The 21,556-nt window shown below is 44.9% G+C and overlaps 1 protein-coding gene across 2 annotated transcripts; it reads right to left on the reverse strand.

Moving 5' to 3' along the window:
• Window positions 1-178: 178 nt before the first annotated feature.
• Window positions 179-21,161, reverse strand: WDR76 (WD repeat domain 76). Of its 2 annotated transcripts, XM_087704412.1 has the most exons (11): window positions 20,973-21,161; window positions 20,375-20,430; window positions 18,188-18,317; window positions 17,740-17,832; window positions 17,610-17,653; window positions 17,372-17,525; window positions 16,213-16,368; window positions 15,383-15,597; window positions 4,473-4,622; window positions 1,841-1,894; window positions 179-1,328 (listed from the first exon to the last, which is right to left on the reverse strand). In XM_087704412.1, the coding sequence occupies exons 1-11, from the start codon at window positions 21,156-21,158 to the stop codon at window positions 1,073-1,075; spliced, it is 1,494 nt and encodes a 497-aa protein (XP_087560538.1). In that variant the 5' UTR covers window positions 21,159-21,161; the 3' UTR covers window positions 179-1,072. The 2 variants fall into 2 exon arrangements, with proteins under 2 accessions (XP_087560538.1, XP_087560539.1); XM_087704413.1 differs by lacking the exon at window positions 1,841-1,894.
• Window positions 21,162-21,556: the final 395 nt, after the last annotated feature.

Consider the following 21,556-nt stretch of genomic DNA (forward strand, 5'->3'; position numbering starts at 1 on the left):
TCTTAGATAGCTGTTGACCCTAAATCCTGGACCCAGTTAAGGACACTTTCTCTTGTGCACTTCAGAATGCGTTGGGGCACTGAGCTCTGTTTCTGCCAATTCAACCCTTTGGCATTCTGTTTCATGGTTCATTGTTCATTTGTTCCAAATCACAACTGTATGACTTTTGGGGGGGGGGGATTTCCACAAGTTGCTGTATCAGAGGAAACAGACTCTGAATAAGGACTAAGGTGCCGCAGGCTGAAGCAGGAAAAGGTTGATTACCTGAAAATGTGAATTTTCCGTTTTCATAATATAGATGTTGTTAATTCATGTGCCAAATACTATATGTCATGTTTTTCCTTCAAAGATGTAATTTTTTCTACACTCAGCCTGTAGTTAGTGCAGAACCATTGATTCCATATAAAAGTATTTTCAAATTTAAATAAATCCTTAATTATGATGAAAAAAAAATCCTTTTGAGCAATTTAATTGGGGAACAATTGTTTACAATGATTACTAAAATCATTAAAGTATGTTTAAGGGGCATAATAAGAGAAGCTTGAAGAGAACTAACATGGTGTGTGTGTGTGTGTTATATGATTGTTTATACGTTAAAGATGTTTACGAACACAGGGGCCATCCCCACTCCCCTAATTTGTAAGAGCCATTTTTCTGATCAGAGCACTCATAATTTCCAATCGATATTAGGAATAAACAATATAAACATGATGTTTGAATTAAAAATATCAAAATATGCTTTTTATTGATTCTTGAACACACATTTAAATTTCTTATCACAAAAGTACTAGCATTTAACTTTTAAATGAAGTTTTATCTATTGCACAGTTTATAAGCTCTGTGATTAATAAGCCTCTGTGATTAAATTGACACCAATAGTTTCTCAGTCTGTTCAAAAAGTTACAATCCCATAATGGCAAACCTGAGCCTTATTAATTTCTTAGTCGCAATGGGGGATCTCTTCAGATGTGTGACCCAACGCACTTACTGGTCTGTAGCTGCCTTTGCCCTGAAGCAAAATCAGGCGTAACTAAACTAAACACTTAACTCTGATTTGTTTTCAGCATACTTGTCACTCTTTAAAGACATGCAGGCGGCCACTGGAATTTCCACCCACAACCAGGTACCTAGTGGGGTGCCAGGAATTGATGGAACAAACGGAGTTAAGATAATCCTCACTCAGAAAGGAGTGGAGCAGCTCTCCGCTGGTGTGAAAGGCCTGGATCTGCCTTGGCCGTGCCATGCTCCCCACTACAAAGCAGTCGTCCCTTTTGGGGTCCCAAATTGCCCGGAACCTGGTCAACCATCGACCTGTGTTGTTGTTGTGCCTGTTCAGAAAAGGGAAGAGAGAGATGCGGGGTTGGCTCACTTGGCCTTTAAATTCCTGAATGACACTTGGATGCCAGGACCTATGTGGAAAATTGTCTTCATTTAGGCAATTTCTTTCTCATCAGTACAGGTAGTCCTCAACTTTTATAGCCATTCATTTAGTGACTTACATTGGCACTGAAAAAAATGACTTATAGCCATTTTTCACACTTAGAACCACTGAGGCAGCCCTGGAATCCCGTGATGAAAATTCAGATGCTTGGCAACTGGCGTGTATTTATGTTGTCCCAGGGTCATGTGATCACCTTTTGTAACCTTGTCAATGGGGAAGCCAGATTCACTTAACAGTCATGTTACTAACTTAACAACTGCAGTGATTCACTTAGCTGTGGAAAGAAAGTTCGTAAAATGGGTAAAACTCATTTAACAACTGTCTTGCTTAGCAATGGAATTTTTTTGGTCATAAGTCAAGGGCTACCTGTATCCAGTCAATCTCCTTGTATCAACTCACCGAATAGTTGTGAGAATGGGAGCTAGAGATGATAAACACTGAGTTCCAAAGATCCTGTAAGGCAAAAATGAGGGTTTAGTCAAAGAAGTCCCAACCTTCGGATTAGGTTTTAAGAGAGTAGGACCCAAACCCTCAAACTGCTGTTTACATGCCCCCATTATCATTTTTATGATACAGGACTTTCTGTTTTTCTGTTGTAGATATATGGGGTGTATGTGACAGTTCTACAATTGGATATTCCACTGTATCTAGCCTTATGGCTGTAATAAACAAATTGATTGCTTTAAGTGCCACTTATGGCTTATCCTCAAAGTTGCTTACCTTTGCTCCCCTCCCTGAGCTGGGAGGAAACTTGCTGACATAATTCAGGCTGCCTCCAGGCCTAGTCTTATGGAGCAGGGCAGTCCATGCATCTCTCTATACAGCCTTCCAGCATGATCCAGGGAACAGCAACTGGGCATCTCCCCAGCATGGGCCTGGCCATTATCAGTAATTGCGAGAAACATGCAATCAACTCTCATCAATCCTTCTCATATGAAGGTTTGTGCTGGGGCACTCTAATGACCCATCTCATTTTGCACAAAGATTGTATCAAAACTTCCTTGAGGAGCAAATATTTCACCCCTCCTGCAGCCTCCCCAACAAGGAATCAATATAGCCAGGCGTAGCATCAGTTGGTTCACATTCCACTACCCCCCCCCCCCCCCCCGTATTCGCTATTCTACTATCTTTGCTCAGGGAACAGGTTCTTGACAACCTAGTCCACAGGTTGATTCAAGAACAGAAGAACCACCTCCGGAAAGTAAAATGGCCGTAATGACGACCTATGTGATACCAGCAGCAGATAGGTAGAGCTGGGGCCTTGCTCTTCTCCTCCGTTCAGCAGCTCAGATACAGAAGAAATAACGCTGCTTCCTCATCTCTCATTTTAAAACTTCCTGACTTTGCACACCAGACCTTTGTGAAGGGAAGAAGCCATGATGGTTTTAAATCATGTTGGCCAATTTCAGGCCAGAGGCTACTTCCTTCTTCCTGCCTCTTTCTAGACCCTATTTCCCCCACGCCCACAGGTAACCATCCCTCCACTTACCTCCTACTTTCCACCATGCAACTGTCTGTGTGTGTGTGTTGGAGAGCTGGAGTTATTACTATTCCAGCATTCTTCCCACTTACCTATCCAGTCTACTCGTCCAACAAAAAGGCCTTAAATTCCTCAAACTTTCAGAGAGAACACAAAGAGCTGATGTGGCGCAATGGTTAGAATGCAGTACCACAGGCTACTTCTGCTGCCTGCCGGCTGCCTGCAGTTTAGCAATTCGAATCTCACCAGGCTCAAGGTTGACTTAGCCTTCCGTGGTGGGTAAAATGAGGACCCAGAGTGTTGAGGGCAAGAGGCTGATGCTGTAAACTGCTTAGAGAGGGCTGTAAAACACTGTGATATATGTGCTATTGCTATTCCAGGGTTGGGGACCAAGTCCCTGACAGGGAATGTGAACAGACCCTGGATGATGAGGGGGAAATCAGGGCAGTGGAGCATGGGGGGCGGGGTGTTACACCATCCCTGTAGCTTAAACTGAGCGCTAGTTGCAACAGTGAGCAGCAAAGATCCCTGCACTGCATGGAGATGGGAAACCTCCCAGAAAGGCTGACTCCTGGATGGCCCAATTTCCCGAGGCTGATAAAGGCTGTCCACCCAAATTTCAACCGTGACCTGGCTGGGCACTATGCCTTGGGGTTTCATGCTGTCGGGTCAGCAGTCTAGTTTCCCCTCCCAAGCAGATGAAACCTGGCTTGGATAGAAGGGTGGTTGCCATCTGTCCCTTGCCCTGCTCCGATCCCCTATGAGCCCAGACTGCAGACCACCCTTGGTCTCTATGTAGCTGAGGATCCCCTTAAGAAGATGGTCCACCCCACTGGTTGAGTTTTCTGGGCATTTGGGAATTCCCTGATGGTTCAGTTTCCCTCCTGATTGATGTCAAAATAGTTTCTAAGCTGTCAATCCCAGCTGGCTCCAGGCTTCTTGGAGCAGCTGATGAGAGCAAAATGATCCTGGTGAAAAACAGGACCACCACCACCCCAACCTTGTAGGAGCATGTGCCCACATGTGCGGCCCCTCCGTGGCACCTGGTCCTTCTCCTCCAGCTGCAGATTCTATGCAAGTCCTTCCAGAGAGGCTGGAGAAGGAGGCAGCTGCTGCTCGAGGCCGTTTGTCTTTCTTCTCTTCCCTTGGGGCAGATGCCAACTGAACTGCAGCTCCTCTTGCTCTGTGAACTCATCTTCGGACTTTCCAGTTTGTGGAATCCAATGGTCAATAGTAGAACCAAAATTGCTCGATTCCTCACAACATTTGCAATAAGGGTATAGAGGTGTGTCTGTGGAGTCCTCTAGCCTTTCCCCAGCCCCTCCTCTCAACAAGGTTCTTTGATCTCATCCCCATTTTTACACAGAAACCAGCAACCTCCCTTTGTTCTGCACATATCGCAAAGAAAAAAGAGAAACTGCTTTGAAGGCTACTTAGGCAATTTCCCTGGACCTTTTGTCCTGCTAAATAAGGTATTTTAGCTGCTGCAGAAGAAAATTAGAAGGCAGACTCTCCAAAGCAAAATCTAATAGAAGACCAACTCACGCATACCTCAGACTATCGTCAGCACAAGTTGTCACTACTCTGTTTCCAGTCACAGGTGAAAAATAAGCTGAAGCAACACTCTTGGTGTGTCCGCTGAGAGCAACGACTGCCTGGCTTCTGCTCTTCAGGTGCCGAGCATCATAAATACTGACGTTTCTGTAAGAGGAAAGGGGAAATGGGTTGTTTACCAGGATTGTACACTGTCTTCAAAGATCAGGAAACTCTGCGTAAGGAGTCACCTTCCATCACTCCCGAATAAGCGGGACTAAGGCAAAAGAGTGCGCACAAAAGAGAATTTCAGAGTTGTGGGGAATCTAAGCAAAGAAGCTTTTCAGGAAGTGTCTCTGAGTTCTGGGAGTGAAGAAACACGTTTTCAGAGGCAATAATGGCCAAGAGGATTCTTGAACCCAGTTTTAGAACTTAATGGGGGTGTCCTCATTACTGCTTCCTTCCTACTTTCCTGTGCCTCACCTGCTTAGCCTACATGAGGACTGTGCTTTCTCTGGTGTGATGCATCCCCCATCCCAGTCTTGTGGCACAAGCACTGAGATATGTGATGGAGCTCCCAGCTGGGCTGAGGGCTTTTGGATAAAGCCACAGGGCTGGATGCTCAGAACTGGAAGTGGGCAGAAAGGGTCCTGTAGCCTGGGGACAAAGGTGTAATGACAGGGGGAACTTGGTGACAATGACAACGTATTCGAGAACAGGCAACCTAGCACCATAAAGCCAGTTGTTGCAGGTTTGTGCCATGCATACAGAAAGCAAAAGCAGGGAGAAAGCTTATGAGGAATGAGGCAAAACAAACTTTTGGAAGGGCATCAAAACAAACAGCAATCAAACAACCCACACCCAGAACAAGTGGCATTTTCTCTGTGGATTTTTGCAATTGGCTTCACGTGGAGTTGCCTTGGAAGATCACTCAGAAGACCCTCACCAAACACGGCTGCTGGGAGGAGCTCCGGGGTGGGGCCACTCTTCTGAGTACAACTCACCTCTGGATGGGAGCTAGACCGGGGCCTCTATAAAGCTGCAGGTGGTCCTTGTTAAGTGGCCAGTTGCCTAGCGACTTTTCAACTTTACAATGCCCCCCCCCAAAGCTTCTTACGACCCAGTTCCAGAGCTTTGATGCAGCACACACGCCTGCAGTCGTAACTGCACTTCAGGCACTTGGCAACCAGCTCACATTAGGACCGACTGCAGCATTTCATGGTCACCTGAACACAATTTGAGGTTTTTGACAGTTTCCAGCCTTTTTTAGCTGGTAATAAAATTGCCCACAGGAATTCATGGCTTTGCTTGATGCCCATGGCGTTTACCTAATAACTGCTGCAAAAGATGTAAAATCAGATCCAGTTCAGTGCCTTGACTTACAACTCTCATTACTTATGGCACAAGTTCCAGGTTCCATTACAGTCTTAAGTGGAGGACTGTGCGTATAGCCCAGAGTCTGGGAATCTTGAGACTATCTATTCTGTTTAGATTTTGCCTGCCCAATCAGGGAGCAAGGAAGAATCCTGCTGAGCGGCAGGATGCAAAGGCTCCCATGTGCAGGGGATCAGTCTGTGAACCTTCCAGAAGCCTGTAAACACTGGCTCTTCAGAAGGCCTTTGGATCTTGAGTGCTTGGAAGCACTGTTCCCTCTAAGGTGCACAGCCGCACACGTGGAAAGTAAACACCGCGCAGCAGTTTCCAACTGCCGTGCAGTGTCGTTTGCTGGACACGGACTGCAGTCTGCAGAGCAGCTGCACAATCGCAATTGAAATCCCCTCCAGCTAAACAGGAGTCTTGAGGTGCAGCAGGGCAGCAAAGTGACTAGATTGAGGGCTTGTGGTGGCTTGGGCTTCCTGGAGCAACTATTTAGAGGGAACATTGCCCATAGCTGCCTTCGCACAAGTTTAAGAGGGCTAAATTTGCCTCGTTGGGGGGGGGGGGGAGGGAGTGATTGGCCGAAACTCGCTGAAAAAAAGTTCCATGTCTTTCTCACCCGTGATTAATTCAGCCTCTGAGATAAACGTATGGTGTGAAAGCAGCTGGCTTCCCTTCCTCTCCATCATCCGTGCCTCGATTAACACATAAAAGCCCACAAGGGGTGGGGGCTAGTAGCGAACCAAGAACGAGCTAACTAAGCTGTGTGTGGGTTGCTCGAGGCTACCCACCTGAGGCTCGCATTGGCAAATCCAGGGCGGTGCGGCAGCGATCCTAAACTCCCACCTAGAGCAACTGTGCCACAGAATCCAAATGCAAGAAGCAGAGTCTGTTTCCTCGCGTATCTCTCTTTCAAAGAAAGCCTTCCTTGTTCTACCTCTCCTGCCTGCAATCTCAGCTATCTTTGAGTCTCCCGCTAACCAAGTGACATCACATGATATTTGATAACTCATTGGGATTTTCAAAGTCATTGAGAATAGTTTTGCTTTTAAGCTAATTACACTTCCTATCTGTCAGTTTATCTGTGCAATTTTGTTGGATATTTTGGGTCACTAGTTACTATCACTAGTTATATGCAGAATTGTTTCCCAGAGCTCAGTACTAATAGGTTACTGAAACCACCTGTATACAGAGGAACAAATTGCCACAATTTTTTAAACAATCAGCAAGCATTGTTGAACAGACAGGCAATAAATCCTTGAGTTTACAAATTGATGATGGAAGAAAACTGTTAGATGTGAATGAGACTTTATGCATTGGGATTTTAATCATTCTACTCATTTAAAATAGCAAATTGTATATAATACATTAAAATGAAATATATCAAACATTTACTATTTTAATATTACCTGTATTAAGTGCCATTTATATATTCATTTCAAAGCACTTTTTTATTTAATTCAAAATGAATTTGAAAAGATAATTGTAGTGAGTTTGCTTTTGAACAAATATTTCTAAATTTATTTCTTTATAATTTTATTCATTTTAAAATTTTATTAGTTTGATTTGATATAACATCTATTTCGTTGTTGTCTTGGGTGACATATGTGAAAAAAATTCAGGTGCTCAGGCATGAAAATGTGCCGCTCAAACACTATACTTTTCCGCCCACACTGAAAAAAAATTGGAACATTGCTTGGAAGATTGAACTAATAATATATAATTGTTATATTTTAATATATAATTATGTACTAAGTATAATACTGATGTTCCTCTTGCATTGCCAGAGCCAGAGATTTTGTATACCAAAGGAATTTTGACTAAATCCATACATAGCTCAGGAGAACTTAACATTATTTCCATAATATAAGGATAAATCCAGCATCATAACTGGAGGTGTAACAGCAGTACGTGGTAGGCAAAAGCTGCCTTTCAAGCAGCAGAGCCACTACTTTGAGATTTCCAGATATTCCAGTTGCATGGTGTACTAGACGTGCTTCAACAACAGTTCCATGTTTTCATGTTTCTTTCATGTGTGCAGCACAACCAACAAGTACTGAAGGGAGTACATTGCCATTGTGTAAAAACAGAAGATGTCTATAAAATGGTATCTTGAATTATAGGTTACTTTCACAATTAAAAGCCAATAATTTATAAGATACGCCTAAAAGTATTCAAGAAGCAAAATCTTTATTGAGGATATCCTTCCCTGGAATCAAGTAAGCAGAAATTGGATGATAGCCTTTGAGATGTCGCAGTTGCAAATTCCATTGCAAATTAACTAAATTTTGATTAACTGTGAGTGCCCTTCACTTGGAGAAAGGAGAAAAAAATAAAGGTTGACAGCTTGAGAACTGTTCCATTTTCTAGCCCTTCAAACACAACCAAGAATTCTATGGGGAAAACAATGTCATGCACATCTGTTGGCTTCTCTTTTAGAATGTAAATTGTAAGTGTTTATAACATGCGTTATAATGGAAGCATTTGAAACTAATAATTAAATAATGCATCATTTTATGAAGCAGTATCATGTAATATTTAAATCAATATTTTGAATAAGTAATATGGATAGGCCTAGTAGATTTCCTTAATTTATACTCTACCTTCTGTATATTTTTTAAAAATGCAATGTCTATGTTCCAGCTGATGTGAGAAGAAATTTTTGTGGTCCCATTTTCTCAACAGAGATTAATGACTATTTCATTACGATCCTATGCAAAAATGCTGTTTTAGTAGAAACAAAAGGGTTACGGAGTATCTATAAACAGATGTTTGTCTTGGCCAATAAAGCAATAGAACATTAGCCTGACAGTAAACTGAAGAAGTGACAGTTTGAGTCAATGGAAAATTTCATGCAGTCTAGACTGGAATCAGTGACTTTTTGACTAATAGTAAAGAGGAAGTAACAGTAGATTGGAGAAGACCAAAGATTGTTCCAATCTTTAAGAAAGAGAACAAAGTAGATCCACCCATTAGGAACTAGGAAAAACCTAGAAAAGAGCATCAAGCAGCAGCATGTAAGCCCTAAGCAAGAAACAAAATGATTACCAGAAGCCAGCATGGGTTTGTTAGAAACAGGTCATGCCAGACTCATTTCTGTTTTGACAAAGAGACTAGATTAGTAGACCCAGATGTCTAGACTTCAATAAGCCTTTGATAAACTGGTTAAGTATAAGGGAACAATATGAGATGGATTGCCCCGTAATCAGATGGATTTTCACCTAGTTGAACAACAGAGTCGGAAGGGGTCTTGGAAGTCTTCTAGTCCAACTCACTGCTCAAGCAGGAGACCCCACACCATTTTAGACAACTGGCTGTCCAATTATTTTAAAAATCTCAGGGGTAAGAGCACCCACGTGAAGTGCTTGGAACGAGCTCCCCGTGGAGATTCGTACCCTCTCCACCGTCCAAGCCTTCCGCATAGCCTTGAAGAACTGGCTCACCCGTCAGGCCTGGGGATAAGGATAGTTACCCCTCCCGAATGATGAATGTGTGTTGCCTACCATTTTATTATATGTCTCTATCTTGATGTTTGTATTCCCCCCTTCCCAGTTTTATGTGAGCCGCCCTGAGTCCCCTCAGGGAAAAGGGCGGCCTACAAATTCTAATAAAACTACAAACTACAAACTAAAACTACAAAACTACAAAACCCACAACTCCTGGAGGCATGCCATTCCACTGATTAATTGCTCTCACTGACAAGACATTTCTCCTTAATTCTAAGTTAGATCTTTGTTAACAAGTTTCCATCCATTACTTCTTGTCCTGCCCTAAGATGCTTTAGAGAATAGGTCGACCCTATTCTCCTATCAAATATTGTGACAGCCCCTCAAATATTTGGGAGACTGCTATCACGTCATCCCTAGTCCTTCTTTTTATTTGACTAGACATTCCCAATTCCTTAATGATTCTTCATGTTTTAGCCTCCAGTCATCTAATCATCTTTGTTGTTCTTCTCTGCACTCTTTCTAGAGTCCCAACATCTTTTTTTATATCATGGCAACCAAAACTGGATACAATAGACCTACTTTAGTCTTTCCAAGGCATTATAAAGCAGTACTAAAGTTCATGTGATCTTGATATTGTCTCTATTAATGCAGCTTAGGACTATGTTGGCATTTTTGGTAGCTGCAGGATACTGCTGGCTCACAGTTAAGTGGTTGTCCACTAGGACTCCGAGATCCATCTCATAAATATTGCTATTGAGCTGGGAACCCCATATGCATTTGGTTTTTTCTTGCCTAGTGTAAAACCTTCTATTTGTCACCAATTAATTACATTTGGTTGGACAGGGACCAGTGTTGTAACTTTGATGATGTCCCCTTTTATCTGCTCATCTAAATTGTTTATGAAGATGTTGAATGGTACTGGGCCTCAGACAGAACTTTAGGGTATCCCACTGCATCCTTCCCTCCATGTAGATATAGTTCCATGGAGGACTACATGAGTGTGGTTGGTCAGCCAGTTACAAATTCACTGGGTGATGATGATGCCTATTCAACATATTTCTACCAAGAAGAATGCTGTGGTCTACACTAACAGATGCCTTACTGAAGTCTGTCTATATATATATATATATATAGTGTCCATAGTATTTCGCTGGTTCACTAATTTAGTCACTTTGTTAAAGAATGCAGTAAGATCCGTCTGACGTGATCTGTTTTTGACAATCCCATGTTGGCTTCTAGTAACACCTTTGCTTGTTTTTAGGTGTTCATAGATCAATTGTACCCAACGTATGGATCCACAACCACATAGAGAGAGACATACTCCTTTTTATAACATGACTCAGATGAGAGATAAGAGATACTCAGCAAATTTGCAGATGACAAAAAACCTCAAGGTTCAAAGTATCTTGACAGACTTGAACACTGAACTCAGTCTAAATGTAAGGAAATTCAAGTAGGAAAATCAGATGGACATGGTCAAGATAAGGCAGCAGCTGGCTGAGCAGTGAGAAGGATCTGGGGACTAATGTTCTCTCTAAGCTGCATGGCCACGCACGTGACAAAAAAACGCCATGCAGCAGTTTCCAACTGCTGCACAGTGTTTTTTAGCGTGATATACTGGACTTTAGTCTGCAGGTGGCTCGGAGGCTTCTGCCAGGAGGGATTAAGGAATTTAGACTACAGAAGAGAAGAGGAGACAGGTTAGCAGTGTCTCCTCCTTGAAGGTCTACCACAGGGAGGATGGAGTGAATTTATTCTTCAGCTCCAAAAACAGGCCAAACACTTACTGATGTAAACTTTATAGAGGAAGATCCAGACTTAAAAACAGAGAAATTTCCTGATAGCAAGAACTATTAAACAATGGAACAGTCTGTTTCCTGAAGTCAAGGAGGCCCCGTCATTGAATGCTTTCACACAAAGGTTGGACCACCATTTGCAAGCGATGCCTTGGGGATTCCTGCTCTGGCAGGGACAGGACAAAGATCTCAAAGATCCTTTCCCATTCCATGATTCCATCAGTTGCTCAGTTATGCTCCTAATTCTGTTTGTAATAGGTTCACATCTCCCTCTCCAACTGTGGGAACCTTCATCTGGAAAGGGAAACACATTGTGCAAAAGAGGGTTTTCCTGGGAGATGGGACTGAATGGATCGACCGTTGACTTACCATGTGCGCTGCGAGGGGAATCCAAGCATGGGTTAACTTTGTCCATTAGCCTAGAGACTGAGTTATATAAATGTTGACCACGCCTCCTCTGACTGGATAGGTCAGTTTTGTACGAAGTCAGCCGTTGAAAGATGTATGGCAATGTCACTCATGGCCGTAGCCAAACAAGGTAAGAACAGTCACGTCCAGAGAAGTCAAGTCATTAAACCGAACAAGTCAGTCATGGAATTAGAGTCCCGAGGTAGCCCTGGACAGCCGAAACTGCGGGCGGGTTTGGATTCCCCTCGCAGCGCACATAGAAGGACCGTTCAGGTAAGTCAACGGTCGTTCTCCTGTGCGCTGCTTGGGGAATCCAGGCATGGGACATGCCAAAGCAATTAAGTTCCAGGGCGGGAGCTAGGCTGGACAGGGTCCTCCGGGGAAGAAAGAACCCTTTGCAACATTTGCCGCCCAAAGGAGGCGTCAGCCGAGGCATACATGTCAATCTTGTAATGTCTAATAAATGGCGATGGCGACGACCAGGTAGCCGCCCTGCAAATTTCTTCCACTGAGGCTTGCATAGCCCAGGCCACCGAGGTAGCCGCACCCCTGGTAGAATGAAGAGTAATGCATATAGGAACCAGTCGGGAATGGCTGTCATAAGCAAGAGCGTCAGTAGCCGGAGGCTGATGGATTGGATGGATTCTAATTCTGGAGTGGAAGTGTACAATTTCCTATCCCCATTGCTGGGTGGGGTAACTGCGGTTGGTTGTTCCCACTGCTTTTGAACAAGATCGAGAGACAGCTTAGGAGAGGGTATAACCTCCTGCTGGGAAACCTGTTCAGCAAATGGGCGTTCAGTTGCATCCAGGCCAACCGCAGTGCTAGCCTGAGAGGCTGCCCCCGCCATGTGGGTGGTAGTCTTCGCCTTATACAATAAAGATTTAAACAAAGTGGGGCAAAATAATCCAGAAGAATTAGGCTGATCCAGCACCAATCCTTCATCATCAGATCCCTATCTATCACTTCACCTTCCTCCACCAAGGCCGACTCCTCGCTATAAACTGAGGGTAGAGGCGAGGGAGGATCAGTCTGAGGGATTGATAAATCTACTTGCATGGCCTGGGGATCAGGGCCCATCTGGGCACCAGTGGCCCTAGGCACCTGGGCTCTATGATGCAGCTCTGCATCCACACCCCTAGAAATAGCTGCAGATATCATTTGGTAAAGATCAGGGGGAATGCCCAAATCCTGGCCTTCCAAAGGTCTGAGGCCTGCAGTGGTAGGAGGAGAGGTGGCAGAGGGCCCAGCAGGTGGAGCTGTGTGAGCCGAGGCCATACTCACTTCCGAGAGAACCGGGGGGGGGGAATTGGGGCCCCAAAACCCCCTCCACAGATGTAGATGCACGGGGAAATTGAATGTCAGGGGACCAACCTTGGTGCTCTGCAGAACGCACGGGAGAAACCCGTTGCGGAATTAGCGCCGGAGGCGAAATGCTAGCCCCCCCCCCCCCCCCAATGAGCCTTAGTCGCCTTAGACTTATCCCTACGTTTGTGGGATTTATCTGGAGCCGTGGATGAGGCCCAGGGTTTCTGGCTGGAGGCCCTGGTAGCGGCCCTGCCAGGCCTTGGGCTAGTCCCCCCCTCACCAGGGGAGCGGGAGTCACTTGTGGACTCTACAGTACCTCCGCAGATGGTCTGATCAGCCATTGCAATATAAGGCAATTTAAAAGGCTCAACCTCACACAAGTATAGCAAATCGCCACGAATTTGCACCACTGCACGTGAACGGACGAGCTGCGATGAATCGACCTCCTCACTAAGCCAGCAAGCTGCAAGTGAGGGAAAGAGGAGGAGCCATTGGCACAGCGCTACAGCCTGGGCGCGAACTGTCCAACACGCCCCCTTTGGCCGTTACTGAGCGTGCGTGGGGAAAAAAACGGCCCCAAAATGGCTACCGCAACAGAGGCGCAAAATTCAAATTTAGAATCTAACCGGCGATGGCTCTTGGCAGCGTGATCACCCCAGCGAGCCTGCGGCAGCTCCAACAGATAAGGACAACACCAGCGGTAAAGGAAGACCGGGGAATAGACCATGCCGCTCAGGCAGGCCGTTCCTGATGCGAGATGGCGCAGGGTGGCGAAACGACCCAGGGCGTGCGTTATCGGCAATAAAGGGGAAGCGGCGAACCAATCCCACGCTCAGAATAAGCGACTGCTGCACTAGAATTCAAAAGCTCCAGTAAACCTCGCAGCTGCCGATCTCAGGCGAATAGCCCAACGCCGAAGGGTTTGGCTGACAGCGAACTGTCGCCTTTGCCTTCCGTTCCGCAATAATCAAATTTAAACGCCTCTAACGATCTCAGAATCCAGTAAAATAGAGTAAATTTTGTCGATTAGTCTAGAGAAAATGGAAATACGTCTCTTTCGGCTGGACTGAGTTAAAAAATGGACCCATCCAGTCAGAGGAGGTGTGGTCAACATTTACATAACTCAATGTCTAGGCTAATGGACAAAGTTAACCCATGCTTGGATTCCCCAAGCAGCGCACAGGAGAATGTTACAGAGTTGTTTTTAAAAAAATTTGTAACAGAGCAGAGGAGCAGTAATTTTGTCTCTGCATCTCATTTTGTCTTCTTCTACAGGCCTTGAACTGGGAGGGAGGACAGAATCTTGTGAGGGCCTTGCTTTAGAAACTTGGCACTATTAATCTCATCAGCAGATAAAACTCTTGATGCAACAATCATGCCCCAGGTAAGGGACAAAACAATAGATAAGATGGCCTATTTAGTAAGACAGGTGCCCTGTTGCAAAGCACAGCCCAGGTAGCCTGCTGGCATCACAGAGGAATTGCCAGCTCCCCTCTTAAAACTCACACCTTTTCCATTCTGATGGGGATCCTGCATCTTCCCACACCAAAACCTTTCTCCAACTGTGTCCTAAAGGAGTCCAATAATACAATAGCAGAATTGGAAGGGACCTTGGAGGTCTTCTAGTCCAACCCCCTGCCTAGGCAGGAAACCCTAAACCGTTTCAGGCTAATGGCTATCCAACATCTTCTTAAAGACTTCTAGTATTGGGGCATTCACAACTTCTGGAGGCAAGCCGTTCAAGAGGCTGTTCTCCCTTCTATTTTACTGCAAATGTATTTGACTTGGCACTTCATTTGGAATGACATCAAGAAAGTTTTTCAGATGAATGGGAAGCAACAGAAACACGGCAAATGCTGAAATTTCTTTCTTAGGGCTCACAGCATGTTTTAAAAATTTGGATTTAAGAAAGTGTTAGAATCGTTTTTTCTATACAAAGGTGAAATGTAAGATATGTAGAGAAAGAAGTCCACATTATCAGCCATAGTGGCGGAGTGGTTAGAATGCAGAGCTAACTCATTGCTCACTCCAGGAATTCAATTCTGAGAGGCTCAAAGCCTTCCATCCTTCCGAGGTGGGTAAAATGAGGACCCAGATTGTCGGGGGCAAGAGGCTGACTCTGTAAACTGCTTGGAGAGGGCTGCGAAGCACTGTAAAGCAGTATAGAAGTCTAAGTACTATTGCTATCATTTCAATCATGCTGAATCCCACCCATCTAGATCATTCACTTCTTACAAATCAGTGTATACATTGTCTGGAAATGCTTGTTCACTATTCAGAAAATGTGCTTCAGGGGGAAAGAGCAAAAAGACAGTCAACCAATATTCATCCTTGGGGGTACTCATGAGCATTAGTAGCAAGCTCCTTCCTCTTTTACTCTGCTCTGTATTGAGAGATAACAAAGGAATTCCACTTGCACTAAGACCCCAAGCTAATGTGGCTCTGGGGAGCCAATAGGCCTAGAGGACTCTTTTCAACCAATTCTTTATTCCTTACACAAAATATTTTTTTCTTTAGATTCTATTCTAACTCAAATGGTGGCTGCTGCTTCTTGTTGCTACCAGCTTAGCACACCTTTGCGGGAACTCACCTTTCCCCAGCAGCAACAAAGTACTCTCTACGGACGGGGTGAACGTGGACTGTCCTCGTCTTTGAATGAAGATCAACCGAGATCTCGGGGGATGGGATTGGTGTTCTCCGATCCACTATGGCTACCTTTCCATCCCACATTCCTACCACCAAAGTAGAGGCATCGCTTGCCAAGAAGTCAAATGAAGAAAGGCTGTGGCTCTCATTTCGGTATATCTGTGTATGAGAAAGAGGTTTCCATTAAGACTAGGCCTGAGGCATTATTCAGCCTGAGCTGCTGACTCGATGCCTGCATTTCATAACAGCTGGAAATTAAACTTCCTCTATTTTCAAGACTCACTTATAGCAGTCAAAAGAAGACTAAGAAAAGCAGCCTTTCCTGAAGACAGTTGAGTTTCCCAAACACATAATAATATCCACTCTCTAACTCAGAAAAAAATAAGCACAGCTGGGAGTCGTCACTTAGAACACAACCACCCAAAGGAGCCTGTGATATTCTCTCTAGAGCCCCAGGCCTCGACTTGTGGTGCTCTCCTTCCGGTAGCGGCAAAGGCAGATGGGAGAGAGCATTGCTTCTTTTCCATTCCACCTGCCTCCAGGGACAGGGAAGAAGGGCAGGAATGGGAGACTCCATCCCAAACTCCACTGTACCTGATCGACTCAAGCTATGCTCCTCTTGCTAAGCACTGTCAAGACTTTGCAGCCTTTCCCTAAAAAATAGGTAAGTATAAGTTTACTGTAAGAGCAGACAGAGGACTTGGAGTCCACAAGGTCTCTGCCAAGCGTGGCATTATAGGATTCCTAGTATTATTTAATGGCTGAAATATTCACCTCCTCAAAAATTCTTCGAGTTACATCCCCAGATCGTAATGTGCCATCGTGACTGAGAGATAAAAGATGAGCAGGATTAACAGGAGAAAAGTGCAAACAGCTGACTGCCTGGCTGTGCGGTATGAAGACGTAGGCTCTATTTTCTAAGCTGGAGTCCTGAAAAACACAAACCAGAGCAACACCACAGTTACCGTCCTGCTTTTCACAATGAGCAATGGAACTCACAGCAAGGGGAAGAAGTGGAATACTTTCTCACTCAGGGACACAAATGCTGCGCTCCAGCTAGAGGGCCCCACCCGGGCCCAAAGCAGGTACTCTCAAAAAGTGAGGATGTTGCAACTTGCAGGAACTAAAACACAAAAGCCTCTTGTATTGATATTCCCAGGGTTCTGATTTAATGAAGGCAGAGAAAGATGGCAGAGACAGGCTTCGGCAGTTCTTCTATCTTCCTAGTGGTCTTTTTAAAGATACTGTAAGGGTGTTTGCTCTCTTTCAAGAATTTGTCACTTCCCAGTCTTCCTGGATTTTTCCAACATAATAGATAGTCCTCAACTTATGACCATAATTGAGCCCAAAATTTCTATTGCTAAGTGAGACATTTGTTAAGTGAGTTTTGCCCCTATTTTATGATCTTTCTTGACACAATTGCTAAGTGAATCACTACAATTATTAAGTTAGTAACACAGTTAAGTGAATCTGGCTTCCCATCAACTTTGCTTGTCAGAAGCAAAAAGAAATCAGAAAGTGCACAAGCCTTTCTTAAACTTCTCCATTTCTTTTCAAATCACAGAACCTACATTTCTTGGAACCTTTGCAGCTTTAAGATGTCTGGACTTCAACTCTCAGAATTCCCCAGCCAATATACCGCAGCATCATAAAGTTGCCACGGTTGAGAAACACTGTCTTGGAACAAAGTTCTAACCTCTTTGCTCGGCTATCCAAATCTTGTCAAGTGAGAGGGAAACGGAGCAGCTTGACTCATCTGAATAGCAGGAGGGCCACATCTGACTTTCATTTTTTGCCTGACAATATTCACTTGCCCAGCCAAAAATGTTTCTTTTTTCTCTAAACAGTCAAATATTTCTACCTAACATAACTTATATGGAAGCCACCTTGAGAGCATAATAAAACATTGCTACAAAGGCAATGAAGTACTTACCAAATCCCAGAGGCCAATCTGCCCCCACTTGTCCCCAGCTGCCACCAGAGTTCTGCTTTCTGATGGATGGACAGCCACAGAATAAATCCGGCTTTTCACCACTTTTGCAACATGTTCTTCTCTGAGGACCATCCCACGGAGGCGAGTTTTGTAACTGGGCCAAAATAATGAATACGTTAATTTAAACACAAAGCAAACACATTTAAAAGAACCAAGTTAGAATTAATTTCAGAGTTACCTTTCTAAGTTAGACGAGCTCTTCTCACTCTTCTTTCCTTCCACCTAGTTAATGGTTGAAAAACAATGCAGAAATTATTTACATTAAGTGTTCAGTCTCTTTCAAACTTACTAGTGAATTCTAAAAATACCTGGTTTATTTTTGCCCACATGCTGAGAAATGTGTCAGTTTCTGGCTCCTGAACGGTAGCAACCATTGGATGAGGTCCAGGAGGCAATGGGGCCTTTCAAAAAAGGAAAAGATGTATAAAGCAGTGGACTGCGTTGTATATTATCAGTGCAGTTCACAGAAAAAGAAGCAAGCAGAAAAACAGATTCTTAATCAAATTATTTTGCTTTGTTTGCACAATCCAAGTCACTTGAGCAAGGCTAAATTTAAGTCACAAAGCAAATGCATGCGCATTAGTAGCGTTGTGGCAATGGATATCCAAGACCAACCATTAGGATTGGAAGTCCCTACAAAGGGTAACTTTCAATCAGAAAAGCTTTGCCAGCCAAGGGCAGAAGCCCCTAATGTGTCACCCAGAGGGCCAAGCACAAGCGCATCTTAATCTGCCCTCTCCCCTGTGGTCCTCTTACATGCTCCTCTTCCACAGGTGAATCCACCTTTGCTTCTGGCTCCGGGAGGGGAATGCCCAGTGGATCTATTCTCTGCAAACGCATGGATCTTCGACAAGTTGTCTTAGTTTCTGCCTTTGGAGACTTAACTCTACCAAGACAATACAAGTGCACCTCTAAAATCCTGTTCTTCAAGAATACATTCATGTCATGAAAACATTTGCTTATGCCTTGTTGGTATTTTCAATTACTTGAGTTCTTGCTGTTTTAATTCTCTTTGTATTTTCTATCATTTCCTCCCTTTGACATCACTCCGGCTGCCTTGTGCTACAATCTGAAGATGTATGAACTTGGCTAGATGAGGCTGGGGACCATGAGCCCTGCAGCTATTCCCCAACCGGCTAAGCAGATGCGTGCGTGGATTGTTTCCATTGGGCTACGATATGGAGCGGGCTACTAGTTTTCTCCAAGGATGTGGTCCTCCCAAAAAAGAATGCTCTCCTCAGGCCAATACCCAGAACCATAAAGAGGAAAACAGCCTTAATGCTGCTGCTCAGAATATTCATTCACAATTCTGAAAGAAGTGAGATCTGCAGTAAAAATATGCACTCAAAAGATTCTTGGACAGATCCATACTTTTGTGCTTCTCTCTAAATAACATTTTTTCCTGGCTAGTCTATAAGCATTTTTCAACTGTGATCTGCAGGGGGCAGGACAGTATTAAAAGAGCATGGAGTTGCAAGTGCCCAGGGAAGTCACCAGGTTCTGTCCCTTGGTAAGCAGAACTCGGGATCCCACAGATGGCTACCCACCTTGAATACATCCAATGAAAGGAACCCAACCCCTCTCTGAAGTAGGATTCCTCTTATTGTTTGGATACTTTCCTAACATTCAATTCATATCTGCCTCCTTATAATATCTGATATTCTGTATCTTTCACTCCAGAATCCTGGCAGAGAACAAGGCTTGGCCTTCCTCTTCAGTCATTCACCTGTTTGAAGAAAGCCGTTTACTTAGGTGAAGGAGAGTTTGTGGGCCTTTTAGAACAATTCATAACGTGCAGTACCGTGAGATGTAACAGTTACTAAAGCCAAACCAGGAGTTCCAATATTTGCTAAAATGTCTGTAAGGCAGAGTAAGTTCTCTGTTACCAGAGAACATTTTGCTGCCTCTTTAGGCAAGTAACACCCCAATTCTTTTCCTGGGTTTCCTAACATCACCAATACGTTTCCAGTCTACTGATAGTTTTCTCTTTGTGACTGCCCTCCCTGTCCTTTTTGAGCTTAATTAAGCCACTTTTGGCCTTTTTTCTGTCCTCCCAACTCCCCCCCCCTTAAGAAACATCATGAGTGCTGCTTTCCAGTCATTTGTCCTACTGTGGGATGCTTTCATTTTTTGAAATCCAGGATACATATTTGAGTACATTCAGTTTAGTACATTCATGTGATTTACATCATTCTCTTGTAAGGTAAGCATCATTATGCTTACTTTACAATGGCAGTGGGGGAGGGGGGGCAGAGAAACATGGCTCTATCTCATTTCCACCCATGATGTATTTGTTCACTCCATCTTACCCAGTTCTTCCTTACTTCCACTGTCCTTACCTCTTCCTTTTTGAGGATCTCAGTAACTTCATGTAATGAACCTTGCTTTCCCTTCTTCTCAAACCTATTTTCTCTTCCTTCATATTTTACAATTCTCCTTAGGCAACTACGCCATTTCAACCTAATCTGCAGTGATTATTCACTTTTGTATTCAGACTGGTCCTTACCCCAATCATAAACTGTTTATATATTTAACTTGTGCGATTTAAGGATTGTATAAAGTGTAACCTTTAAAATTTAAGTTTTACTTAATGTTGGGTTCTACAGATACCACCGGAAGGGCCAGTCACAGGCCAAGAACATTTCCCATGACAGATGAGTCTGGATTAATTTTCAGGTGGGATTGCCAGATATCTGAACTCTGCCATCAGTTAATGCAGTGTTTTTCAACCTTTTTTGTGCAAAGGCACACTTTTTTCATGAAAAAAAATCACAAGGCACACCACCATTAGAAAATGTTAAAAAAATTTAACTCTGTGCCTATACTGACTATATATAAAGTAATTCTCCCACGGCACACCTTACACTATGTCACGGCACACTAGTGTGCCGCGGCACAGTGGTTGAAAAACACTGAGTTAATGTACACACAATATAGTTTTACCTCTTTACTCCTTGTGTCTTCCTTTTCAAGGGAATTTTATGAAGTCTGGTAGCTGACTTGAAGGAGAAAAAGAACAGAGAAAAGCATGGTCTCTCAATGTTTCAACACACTTATTTTAAATTATATTTTTATCCCATCTTCATTATTTTTATAAATAACCCAAGGCCTAATCCTTCCTCTTCTTTTCCCTACAACCATCACCCAGTCATGTGTTGTGCTGAATGGGAGGAGGGTCCGGCCAGGTCGCTCAGCCGGCTTTCAGCCTAAGGCAGGATTAGAACTCAGGTCTCCTGACGGGAAGACCCGAAGCTGCCCAGAAGTAGAACTCGACTCTCCCGGCTTCAAGGCCGGCGCCTTAAGGGTTCTGCCAGGCACCGGCAGCGCTGGGCAGCTGAAATGTGGCCACCCAAGTTGCCAAAGTGTGGATATTCTGAGGCGATTTGTACACGTGAACCAGCAGCGCCTCTTCTTCCCTCGAGGCAGCCGCGCCTGAGCCCAAAACGGCTCTTTTAGATCCGAATCCCCCGAGGCGTTTCGCCTCTTTCCAGCCCCTTCAGGGAGCGGCTCCCGGTCCGCCCGGGGGAGGCTCCGCACCGACCTCGAAGGGCTGCAGCGAGGCGAAGAAGCGGGCGTTCTCCGAGATGTTCCTCAACCGCTTCCGCTCGTAGGCCGACAGTTGCGTTGCCGGCCCGGCCCGCCGGAAGGAAAGGCGGCCTTCGGGCGCCTCGTCCCGCTCCGCTCCGGCCGCCCGGAGGCCCCAGGAAGCTCCCGCAGGCCCCGCCATGGCTCTCCCGCCCTCGCTGCCCAGCCGGCTTCCCGCCACAGGCGCGCTCATGCGCAGAGGCCCCGCCCGGGTGGGGCTGCTGGTGGCTGCACCGCCTGGCGATTGGAGGGGGGGAGGGGGAACCCCGCGGCCTCTTCGGCTCTCGCCGGCCGCCCCTCTACGCGGTGACTCCCCGAGGCCTCCTCGCGCCCCTTAGCGAGCGGAGGCGCCGTTCGCCTCTGTCCCTCGCCTTAATAAAGGACTTTTGCTTCTCCTTAAACGCCTGGGATTTGGGGGAGGGGGGGCACAGAAAGGGCACCTTGCAAAAACGCTTCTGTCCTCAATTGGGCCACCCAGCCCCGCCCCTCCCCCCTGAGTTTCCTAGGCGACCCTGGGACCCCGCCCCCCTCCTCTGCCAG

This window comes from Thamnophis sirtalis, unplaced genomic scaffold (genome assembly GCF_051295495.1).
Source record: "Thamnophis sirtalis isolate CommonGarterSnake01/CBP01778 unplaced genomic scaffold, rThaSir2_p1.2 scaffold_2, whole genome shotgun sequence".
Lineage (NCBI taxonomy): Eukaryota > Metazoa > Chordata > Lepidosauria > Squamata > Natricidae > Thamnophis > Thamnophis sirtalis.

Coding starts and splice junctions, on each gene's coding strand:
- WDR76 (XM_087704412.1), bottom strand. CDS start 21,158: ATGGCGGGGCCTGCGGGAGCTTCCTGGGGCCTCCGGGCGGCCGGAGCG. Junction 17,833..18,187: donor CACCTGTGGAAGAGGAGCAT/GTAAGAGGACCA, acceptor CTTTTTTGAAAG/GCCCCATTGCCTCCTGGACC. Junction 17,526..17,609: donor AGCTCGTCTAACTTAGAAAG/GTAACTCTGAAA, acceptor ATTTTGGCCCAG/TTACAAAACTCGCCTCCGTG.